At 42.0% G+C, this 12,113-nt stretch overlaps 1 protein-coding gene across 2 annotated transcripts; it reads left to right on the top strand.

The window, feature by feature from the left end:
* The first annotated feature begins 1,942 nt into the window (after positions 1-1,942).
* On the top strand, positions 1,943-9,331 carry POLR1H (RNA polymerase I subunit H). 2 transcript variants are annotated; one of them, XM_083356104.1, is made up of 5 exons: positions 1,943-2,019; positions 3,341-3,490; positions 6,003-6,100; positions 6,643-6,748; positions 8,644-9,331. In XM_083356104.1, exons 2-5 carry the CDS (start codon positions 3,361-3,363, stop codon positions 8,754-8,756), a joined length of 447 nt encoding a protein of 148 aa, XP_083212230.1. In that variant the 5' UTR covers positions 1,943-2,019; positions 3,341-3,360; the 3' UTR covers positions 8,757-9,331. The 2 variants fall into 2 exon arrangements, with proteins under 2 accessions (XP_083212230.1, XP_083212231.1); XM_083356105.1 differs by having other exon boundaries at positions 6,643-6,752.
* Positions 9,332-12,113: the final 2,782 nt, after the last annotated feature.

Genomic DNA, 12,113 nt, shown 5'->3' with positions numbered 1-12,113 from the left:
GCATTCTAATGGTCTATAGCAGCGGTGTCAAACTCACGTCACGTGATATCTTTTTTTCCCATTGCCAGCAATTGGGTGGATGCGGTTTCGCCATGATGCATCCAGCCTGTGGGTCGGCAGTTTGACACCCCTGGTCTATAGTGTGTACACATAAATGATTACCTATTTTAACTAATTTGCTACTTTTGATCTTTAAAACTCTATAAAACAGTATATATATCCACATTTCTGCATAGGTCCATTCAACCCCTTAGCTATTTCCTTGACCCTTTGCGTTAAATATATAGTCAGTGTGGAATATCCTCTCCAAGATAATAAACTCATTGATTCATGCTGTTGCTGCTGGTAATGCGTTAAATCAAGTGCTGAAAAAGAATAAAATAGGCGATTGCTGGAAAGGCTCCTAGTTTAATAAACCCTACCTTTAACAATGTTTGAATAGTAAAAAAATAAGATATAAGTTAAAAAAATACATATGTGTTTATGCGTGAAATAAATAAAACAAGGTTGTGCAGTCCTTTGGAAGAAGTGTATTAAAACACGCTAGAGCAGGGGTGTCAAACTCATTTTCATTGAGGGCCGCATCAGCATTGTGGTTGCTCTCAGGGGGCTGGGTGGGCATGGCCAGGGTGGGCGTGGCCTACTTGGTGGGTGTGGCTAGAGTACTATGGCCTACTGGGTGGGCGTGGCCAGCTCTACATCGTTGGCATCAAGGGTGCCTATGGGGGCCTGGGCAGGAGTGGGACAGATCTGAGAGTCTCTGGTAGAAGGAGGGTCTCTGGGCCAGGGCCAAGGCAGTGGGGACTGTTCCCTCAATGTTTCCAGGATGGCTTCGCGGGCCACATGAAACCACTTCGCGGGCCGCATCCGGCCCCCGGGCCTTGTGTTTGACATGTCTGCGCTAGAGTGCAAATGCAGAACACATCTGCAACTCAAGTACTGTAGTGAGTTTTTCAAACAGCTGAGGGGAGGTTTTCATTTCACTTTTTCAGATCCATTCTCTTCTTTTACATTTTTTAAAAATTAAATCCAAACAACAACCGAAAGAATACACACAACTAGCCTTTGGATATTGATAAAGGGGTTCTTTATTGTACCATTTGTAGTAGACATACTCAAAATTACTGTAATTCCCACAGTATTTTGAATTTTGCATGGAATTTGCACGGAACTCTGAGGAAGATAGGTGGTTAAGAAATACGAAATATAAATAAATTCCCATTAAATCTGCATTATATTGTTCTGTTCCTTTCTATGGGGTTCTTCAGTTCTGATGGTATTTTTGAAAAAGATGCTAAGGTTGCATTCCCGAATCTAGAATTATGCCATTGTGCATACTTTCTGACCAATAAGAACTTTTGGAAAGTTTCACAGTATAAATTCTCTTTACAATAAATTCTCTTTACAATAGAACTGTGAAAATTGTAGGATAGGGTACTCTCTGCATTATGGGCTCCAATCTGACCCTGATGGGGGATGGGTTGGGTTTTTATTGTCATTTTTAATATATGTATTTACTGTTTTTAGTTGGGCATATGTTTAATTTTCTTTTAACTTTTGTATTTTTGTATTTTTTTTATATATCTGCCCTGTTCACCGCCCTGAGTCCTTCGGGAGAAGGGCGGTATATAAATAAAATTATTATTATTATTATTTTATCCATTTTTTTTGCCCCGTTCAATCGTGTCTGGATCTCGGAGACTGCTTGGGCAAGTCCCTGCATGGATTTTTGGGCGTTTTCAGATACTTGGTTGGAAACAAACCTTGCATCCTTATTATACATGAACGCATCGCGATCAGAAAAAAAAATCGGTCTAGAAAACTCATCACAAGAGGAAGAGGATTGTTGCGTGGACAGTCTAGCGCTTATTCTTTTTTTTTTCTACTGCTCTTGAAGAGTGGCCGCTCTGCGCTCTCGAGCTTGTCTCTCCGGGAAACCAATCGAGCGTTCTTTCGGAGTCTGCACGTGGGGTTACATTTAGAAGCCGACGACAGGTGGTAAATGGACTGAGAGCAAAGGTATTTTTTTTAATTTTTATTATAGACTATGTCGAATATAGCGATTAGGATTATGATTCGAGCATTTGGACTTTAAGATGCAATCACGAGCTCCTCCACTAAACTGTTACATTACACTTGGGGGGGGTACTTAAGAGTGGTAGAAATTGCATGGAAACTTAAATTGCTCGATTTTCTCAGCTCAAAGCGAGCTTAGTGAGAGGCATTCACAGAAATCCTTGTTCTTCTCAAAAACTCGGGCGCAACGTTTCTTCAAGTGTCTCTTACTCCCGATTTGGAGGAAATTCGATTCCAACCCTCATTATTCTCAGCCGGTGGAAAGGGCTGTCTAGAATGAGGCAGATCGTCAATCTAGCACACCGAAGAGCTTCCAGACCGGAGAAAATCGAAGTAGATGCAATTACTCTTCTGCAGAAGTAGACCATCTGCTTCTTTTTGGTGGAATGGCGACATACCAAGACAAACCCGTTTCGTCACATTGATAAGAAACTTCATCGAGAGGCGAGCTAGATCTAGAGCAGGGGTCTTCAAACTTGATCCTTTTAGGACTTGTGGACTTCAGCTCCCAGAATTCCTCAGCCAGTGTGCTTGGCTGAGGAATTCTGGGAGTTGAAGTCCACAAGTCATAAAAGGGCCAAGTTTGAAGACCCCTGACCTAGAGCGTTTTTACTTTTCTGGGGGACGAGTTAAGCAGCATTTGGGCAAGTTCAGTATACGGAGTAGAGAGGGAAATGTATGGCTCTGGAATTGTGGTTGAATTTCAGCTTGTATCAACCCAGATCATTATGGCCAATGGTGATCTATTATTTGGGAACATTTATATTTGTTTCTGCATTAAATTATATATCGAAATATACAGAACAGTATTAACCGTTTTGGAAAAATAGATAGATCCACGTTAAACTAGTTCGTATTAATTAAACAGAGCTTGGGAAGATTATTTACATTTTCATTTCATACATTTGCATTGTATATAAATATAGCTGCATACATTAATTCTTTCACTATTTACTCCAGGTTTTTTCTCCCCTCTTTCTGGGTTTAAAGTTATATGGAAAGAGACCTGTCCCTATTTATTTGACAAAGTACCAGACCCCAAATCAATAATTTTAATATTAGAAAACATTTGAGATAATGAATGATTAGGGAAAGTGGCTTTTCCATATAAGATGAAAAAACATCAGCTTGCCAACCAGCAAAAGAAGGTCAGAAATCTCAAGTGGCCCTCAAAAGTGTTTATTCTTAAGATAGGGTATGAGTGATTATTCTGGGATCACCTTTTGATTTTTATGATCAAGTGTATGTGTTCTTTCCCATACAGCCTCCGTTTATTTTCTAATTATGGAACAAGGAGGTTCCTGCTTTGAGTCAGAACTTGATTTTTGTCCTGAGTGTGGTACTGTCCTGCCTCTGCCAGGTATCCAGGATAAGGTGATGTGTCCCTGTTGCTTTTTCAACATTGATGTGCAAGGTAAGTTCTGTTTTGTAGGTGTATATTCATCCAGGAGCATAGATACCAAATTCTAAGCATACTTTTCAGCGTTCTTTTATTAAAAGAAATTGGTAATTATTTTCTATCTTTCCCATCTGAGTTCATTCATTTAATACCTCCACCATTTATTTCTGCACTTGAAGCAATGAATGAAATCTCAGTTTCATGCACTATTAGCGGGCGGGGTGTCTATTACTGTAATGAACATCCATTTAAATTGGAAATTACTTATTTCATGTTTAAATATGGAAACGTGTTTATTCTGAGTCCTAAATGTGCTTAATTTTTCAAAACAACAGAAGAGATTAGTGTATCCCTTATAACTAGAATCTATCATTTCATAGAAAACACAATCTTTGAAAACAAAAAAAAATGATACAAAAAGTGGTACCCTTGATTTATTTTATTTATTTATTTATTTTAATTCCATTTATATCCCGCCCTTCTCCGAAGACTCAGGGCGGCTTACAAGCTTAGCAGTAGAATTTAGAAAACTAGTTGTCAGGAAAAAGTTGTAATTTAATCCTCTTCCTGATATGCTAAATTTTTATCTGTTGGAAATAACACAGCTTTAGTGATCATGTGTTCCACTCCAAATTGTGAGAATATAAGGAACATTAGATGAAATATCAAACCAGTTTGGTATAGAGGTTAAGCACCAGGCTAGAAATTGGGAGACTCTGAGTTCTAGTCCTACCTTTAGGCATGATGCCAGCTTGGTGACCTAGGTCCAGTCACTTTTTCTCAGCTCTAGGAAGAAGAAAAAGAAGACAAGGGCAACACACTTCTGAAATGTTGCCGGTAATATTACAGAGATTTGTCTAGGCCAGAGGTTTTCAAACTTGGCCCTTTTATGACTTGTGGACTTCAACTCCCAGAATTCCTCAGCCAGGCATGCTGGCTGAGGAATTCTGGGAGTTTATTTATTTATTTATTTATTTATTTATTTAATTTATATACCGCCCTTCTCCCAGGGGACTCAGGGCGGTGAACAGGGCAATACATAAAAACTAGATACAAAAATTAAAATTATTAAAACATGATTAAACAATGCCTATAAAATTAATACAAATTAAAATTAAAATTCATTTATAAAAATCCCACCCCGTCCCATCAGGCCAGGCCAGCTTGTTTAAAGAGATGGGTTTTAAGATCGCGCCGGAAGGAGCGGAGATCGGGCGCCATCCGGAGGTCAACCGGAAGATGGTTCCATAAATCCGGTGCACCCACAGAGAACGCCCTCCCCCTGGGGGCCACCAGTCGGCATTCTTTGACCGGTGGCACCCTGAGGAGGCCCTCTCTGTGGGAGCGTACTGGGCGGAGGGAAGTTGACGCCGGCTGCAGGTGCTCCCCAAGGTATTCCGGACCCATGCCATGAAGGGCTTTGTTGGTCATTACCAACACCTTGAACCTCACCCGGAAGACAACTGGTAGCCAATGCAGCTCGCGGAGCAAAGGTGTGACATGGGAGTATCGGGAAACTCCCAGTACAACTCTCGCGGCTGCATTCTGTACCAGTTGGAGCCTCCGAGTGGTCTTCAAGGGTAGCTCCATGTAGAGAGCGTTGCAGTAATCAAGACGAGAGGTCACGAGCGCATGAGTGACCGTACGTAAGGCATCCCGGTCTAGATAGGGCCGCAACTGGCGCACCAGGCGAACCTGGGCGAAGGCCCCCCTAGTCACAGCTACAATATGGTCTTCTAAGGAGAGTTGTGAATCTAGGAGGACTCCCAAGTTGCGAGCCCTATCTACAGGAGGTAATGACTCACCCCCCATAGTGAGGGGTGGGATATCCTGAATATCCCGGGATGCCGGTACGCACAGCCACTCAGTCTTGTCAGGGTTGAGTCGAAGCCTGTTCCTCCCCATCCAGACCCGGACCGCCTCCAGGCACCGGGACATCACGTCGAGGGCATCACTGGGGTGGTTTGGGGTCGAAATGAAAAGTTGGGTATCATCAGCATACTGATGATACCCAACTCCAAAACCACGAATGATCTCACCCAGCGGTTTCATGTAGATGTTGAACAGGAGAGGCGAGAGGACCGACCCCTGAGGGACTCCACAAACGAGAGGCCTCGCGGTCGACCTCTGCCCCCCTGCCAACACCGACTGCGAGCGTCCCAGGAGATAGGAGGAGAACCACTGAAGAACCGTGCCTCCCACTCCCAATCCCAATCCCCTGAGATGCCGCAGCAGGATACCATGGTCGATGGTATCGAAAGCCGCTGAGAGGTCTAATAGGACTAGGACAGAGGAATATCCCTTGTCCCGAGCCCTCCAGAGATCATTCACCAGTGCGACCAATGCCGGAGTTGAAGTCCACAAGTCATAAAAGGGCCAAGTTTGAAGACCCCTGGTCTAGGCAGTTGCCAGGAATCAACATTGACTTAAAAGCACACAAAAAAAAGAAAGAAGAGAAAAGAAAAATTGACAAGCTTGAATTAAGGAGCATTTTAATCATTCTTCATACATTTTCTTCTTTGCATAGATTTTGAAAAGAGAGTCATCCATACATCTGTCACATTCAACAAAATAGATTTTTCTTCTTTGAGTGCAGAGGAAGGAAAAGAAGTTAAGGGTCCACTGGTGAGTGAATGAGAACACTAGTTATTAGTTCCATTAGGCACCATAGGCATGATGGTGTCAATATGCAAATGATGAAAATTACATGATTTGTGGCTCTTTGCTTTATTTGCATAATTACGTCACCCTTGCAGATCCTGTCTGGCTCACCCTGTGCTGACATGGGAAATAACAGACCCCACCCTGCCCCATCAAACATTTAAAATAAGCTTTGACTGTATTATATTTTCTGGAAACAATTTTAAGAAATAATCAATCTGGAATAGCTGCAGAGAAGGAAAATGAACAGGAGAGCAGAAATGAATTCCTTTGCAGTGGGGGTCATGTTTACCCTTGAGGAAAGACCAACTCCATTCTTAGATTTTTTTAAAAAAAAAATTGTGTGTAGGAGGTTACACGAGACATAAGCTTGTATAAGGGCACCTTGAAAGACTCTGCACCCTGTACTTATTGCCTCAGTTTCTCAGTTGCACCTTAAGGATTCTGCCATACCAACATCAAAAGGTTTACTGAACTCTTTATTTTGTTCATTTCAATCTTTTCAGATTGACAGAAAATGTCCTCGGTGTGGGCATGAGGGCATGGCCTACCATACTCGGCAGATGAGATCTGCAGATGAAGGACAGACGGTTTTCTATACCTGCATCCAATGCAAGTAAGAGCTTGTATATTTTAGATTTAGATTTTAGATTTTATTAGATTTATATACCGCCCTTTTCCCGTAGGACTCAGGGCGGTTTATAGGGTGTTTAAAACATCAATACAAAAATTTAAAAACAATTAAAAATGATTAAATTCAGTCCCTGAAATAAAAATATAAAAACCCCAATTAAAACTCTCAGCCTGGGCCGGAAAGCTCAAAGAGCCAGGTCTTTAGGTCCCGGCGAAATGAGCGAAGGTCAGGGGCAGTCATAAGCTCCACGGGCAGCTGGTTCCAAAGGGCAGGCGCACCCACTGAGAAGGCCCTCCCCCTGGGTGTTATCCGCCGGCAGACGTACCGCCGGCACCCTGAGAAGGCCCTCCCTGTGGGAGCACACAGGACGAAGGGAACTTGATGCCGGCAGCAGGTGTTCCCTCAAATATCCCGGACCCAAGCCATTTAGGGCTTTATAGGTCATCACCAGCACCTTGAATCTCACCCGGAGGGCAACCGGAAGCCAATGCAGCTCGCGGAGAAGAGGTGTTACATGGGAGTATCGGGAAACCCCCATCACAACTTGCGCGGCTGCATTCTGCACAAACTGAAGCCTCCGAGTGGTCCTCAAGAGCAGCCCCATGTAGAGAGCGTTGCAGTAGTCTAACCAGGAGGTCACAAGCGCATGAGTGACTGCGTAGGGCATCTCGGTCCAAGTAGGGTCGCAACTGGTGCACCAGGCGAACCTGGGCAAAAGCCCCTCTGGTCACGGCTCCCATGTGATCTTCAAAACTGAGCCATGAATCCAGGAGGACGCCCAAGTTGCGAGCCCTATCAACGGGAGGTAACACCCCACCCCCCATCGTTAACGATGGAATAGATTGGTTATATTGCCTCCCTTGACTTGCTTATGATGACTAGATATTTTAAATTAAGTCCCGTTTGTTTTGTCCCAGCTATATTGTTTGCTTGTTACAAGACTCAACATTAAATGTTAGGATTAGCCCTTAAGACCATAAACTATTTAGGATTTATATATTTTACTATTTTATTCAGGGATTATCTAAACTTGTACAAATTCCCCCAAGAATATGGCACATTGTTTTCTGGTTTACCAGTAGAAGCTGTGAATGTTGTTCTAAAGGCCATCTTTGGTAGCCTCACACCTGGTGATTCCCTGTGATGGAAATATATCTGAGTTCCAGGAGGACTTTAAAGGCTTAATTTACAATTCATTTTAGTCCTCACCTAATGACAGTAAAGCAGCCGTAAAGTGCAATGTCAAGTGACCATGACCCTTAATGATAGAAATTCCAGTGCTCCTGCTTGCTGTCATTAAGTGAATCACTGAAGGTTGTATAGCAAGAGCTTCAAGAGATTGCAGTTTGCATCTTCCTGCTGGCTTCTCCCTTGACTTTGCTTGTAGGAAGCCAGCAAAGAAGGTTGCAAATGATGATCACATGATCATGGGATCCTGTGACTTCATAATTTGAGCTGAGCATCAAGCACCCAGATTGCAAGGTCACCATAGGAAGATGGCATACAATGGCTGATCATAACTACCACTCTTGTTCATCTCCAGTACTCATCTGAGTACTTTTCAAAGATAAGGATTGGAGATACCATTTGATGATGGCTCCAGATTTTTCTGCAGAATAGGTCTCAGATGCATCTTCATTCTCCTGCCTATTCTGCTTTTGAAGTTCTGAAATAATCTTACCTTGTCAGGTTATTTAAATTATGTCTAAAACACGTGGGAGAGTTGTACAGATGTTATAATATTAATTGCTGTGTAAAATGATTACATGAGTCATTAATTACTCCAGCATATGTTTTTAATCCATAGTCAGCAATCGCGTGGAACTATAATACATCTCAAGAGTATTTATGCTGTTTGTTCTTTAAATTCTAGGTTTCAGGAGAAAGAAGATTCTTAATCATGTTTGCCAAAATATGTGGGGGAGAGTACTTAAAACTCCACTCGTGACAGAGAATCATTTCTGGATTTTTATGAAGAGACTGTAACATTCTTAGATGCTTTAGAAGCATCTTGTTTAAACTGGATGATTGACAGATGGTGACTGGTTGCACAGTTCAAATGAAAATGGAAACAGCAAAAATGGGACAAATGGCCTTGCATAATTTCAAATCTCCTTTACCTCAATTGTTTTGATCAGTGAAAGAACACTATTGATAACATGGGTTGAGTTGCAAGTTTCTCTTTATTGCTGCTGTTACCTGCATTTATTTCCCTATAAATTCATGTTTTTATTGAATTTTACTGGTTCCTCCTGCTTCTATAAGCTTCTGAGCTTTTCACAGGACAAGGAACAAGATTGATCTTCCACTTTCCTTTGGATATGTTATGGCTTTCGTCATGCAGGTCTGAATTCTGTTTCAAAATGGAATTAAGAGGATTCTGTGGGGTGGTTGCTTAGCAATGCAATTGTATGAACTAATAATCCTATATTTTGCAAAGTGATCTAATTCTTCTGTTTTGTGGCTCTTTAAGAAATTGATGTGAGACTTTAGTAGCAATAAAATGAACATGATAGGAATAAATAATTTGTAGTCTTTCATGAGACATCATGAAGAAGCTATGCAAATGTTCTGATTTTTGTTATTGTGAGTCTCAAAAGTACCTCCCCTTAAAGGAGATGGGGCTGCTTGTGTAGTTTTTAGATATTGTACTAAATATCGATGAATAGGAGACATTATTCAATCAATTTTGCCTTTATTGGGACTTTCCAGGCAGTTCTGCATCCTCCATACTAGTTATTCAGTGTCCAATCTTTTAATAGGATTTGAACTCATTGGCCATTCACTTGTTGACTACTGTATTACTGTGCAATTAACTTTTAAGTTATCTTGGCCTGGCTGCCAGTAGCTTGCAGGAAAGATAGGCTTATAAAAGCCATATAATAATGCCTTCCTTTTCTTATATCCCTTCATATTAGAAAGTTTTCTGATTGAGGCCTGTAGGTTCAACTTCCGTTAACAGTTGAACATAGATCATAGCATGAGGCTGCCTAACCTGAATAATCCTAGTAACAACCAAACATGTTACATAGTGACTCCTACTGGTCAGTAGCTAACATAACATCAAAGCATCTTGAAGATTTCAAAAGGGTTACTAAAGTCCATTTCAGCTGGATACCAGTACTGTTTGATACACAGTCCTTTTGAATCATTGTGGGTCCTTAGCATCCCAATGCTGTTTTCTATCAATCTTTCCCCTTGGGTTTCCAAAATTTGATTTTCTTGATAGCATTCAATACAAAACAGAACACTGGGAATTGGCTTGTATATTGAAAAGTCATTGGGTGTGGGCTTATATTACACTTCTCTAATTAGGGAGGGAGGACAGAAGCGTACTCTTTGATGGTGTTGCATAATTTGGAGAGGTGGGCATCTTTTTGGCTCAACTCATGCACTGGTGTTAATGCATTGGACTACACACTTACCAAACTGATAAAGCAGTTTCCTAATAGAATCTTGAAAAAGCCATTATAGTTCTGCTTGTTTAAAGTCTGGACTAGTTAGCTGGGGCGTCGTTGGAAATCTTCTCAAATACAGGTATCAAATGTTGCAGGAAATGAGTGATCAGCTATTAACGGTAGAAAAAAAACCTTCAGATTCATAAGAGTTCATTTGTCAGATAGTAGTTTGAATTCCAAGTCAGGAATTTGCCTTTAACTACTGGCTTGCAATATTAAAATATTGAAAATGACGATACCATCAGAAGGTTGTCACGTATTCCAGGATAGGTGTAGATGTTATATAGGTATCTGGTGATACTCCACGCATCCAAGTTACAGAAAGAAAAAGCTTTTATCAAGGACTGCCTGCATTTTGAGATCCATGGTTTGCTTTGTACCATTCTAGGCAGCAGAGATTCCTGATGCTGCGTGCAGAGATTGTCCCTAGAAAGACGTGTTCCTTCATGGACCATTTGAAAATTTACTGTGATACAAAGTAGATCTGACCAGAGGCTAGCATCTTAGTCCTAAAGCATCTTTACAGATAGCAGCCCTTCAGAAGCCAGTGCTCCAGGGGGCAGCTTTTGTTTGTATAAACTGACAATGAAATTAACTGACCTTGCATTTTTGTTCCAATTATGTCAGGTAAACGTCAGGCAATAATGTGACAATTTGAAGTTCTTCGATAGTTTTAGGTTAAGCGTCTTGCTTAGCAATGGAAGGTTTGGGCTCAGTTGTGGTTGTAAGTCAAGGACTATCTATAAATGTTTCTATGATAGAGGTCCATAATGGGAGCTGATCCAAGGCAAATGGCTTACATAGACATAATGGTCTGTTTCATTGTGAAGTCTTTAACATTTTAACCCTTCAATAAATATGAAGTAGTATTTGGTGAAGGGACGCGGTGGCTCAGTGGGTTAGGACGCTGAGCTTGTCGACCAGATGGTCGGCAGTTTGGCGGGTCAAATCCCGAGTGCCGGGTAACAGAGTTGAGCGCCTGTTACTCCTCCCAGCTTCTGCCAACCTAGCAGTTCAAAAGCACGTAAAAAGGCAAGTAGAAAAATAGGGACCAGTACGGTGGGAAGGTAACAGCGTTCCGTGCACCTTTGGCGTCTAGTCATGCCGGCCACATGACCACGGAGACGTCCTCGGACAAGCGCTGGCTCTTCGGCTTTGAAACGGAGATGAGCACCGGCCCCTAGAGTCGGAAAACGACTAGCACACATGTGCGGGAGAACCTTTACCTTTAGTATTTGGTGAGTCAGCATTTCTAAAGCTGGAACAGTTATTTTAAAGGCTACAGGATTCCTTATCATCAACATTAAATTCCTGACAATGCCCCCTAATAGAAGTCGGCTGTTTTACTTTATTGATTCATCAAACAAAAATTACAAATTCAAAGAAAGAAAACAAAACTGACAGGGACCATAGGCACGCCAATGCACTTGATGCACGTCCCCTTAGGGCAGGGGTAGGCAACCTCGGCTCTTTTATGACTCATGGACTTCAACTCCCAGAATTCCTGAGCCAGCCAAGCTGGCTCAGGAATTCTGGGAGTTGAAGTCCATGAGTCATAAAAGAGCCGAGGTTGCCTACCCCCTGCCTTAGGGACTTCTTAAAATGTGAAGCGAGGTCCACGGGAGTTAAGTTAGAATGAAAGCTGGAGAAAGTTAAGAGCTGCGACAGCTTGAACCGGGTAAGACATTCCAGACATTAAACATTTCTATTACAAAAATCGGATTTTTTTTTTTACAATCGAGTTTCCGTGGTAAAGCTTCGGGGCTGCCGTAAACAAAAGCCCGTCTTTTCATCGAGTCCGAAACTAGGATTGTGACCGTCATCTCTTCAGAACCAACCATGCCCCCACCCCCCACCCACCCCGGTCTCTAACGCGCTCAGGCGG

The sequence above is a fragment of the Vipera ursinii genome (genome assembly GCF_947247035.1).
Source record: "Vipera ursinii genome assembly, chromosome: 2".
Classification (NCBI taxonomy): Eukaryota; Metazoa; Chordata; class Lepidosauria; order Squamata; family Viperidae; genus Vipera; species Vipera ursinii.
Note: the sequence above shows the minus strand (reverse complement) of the source record. Positions and strands in the feature narration are given on the sequence as shown.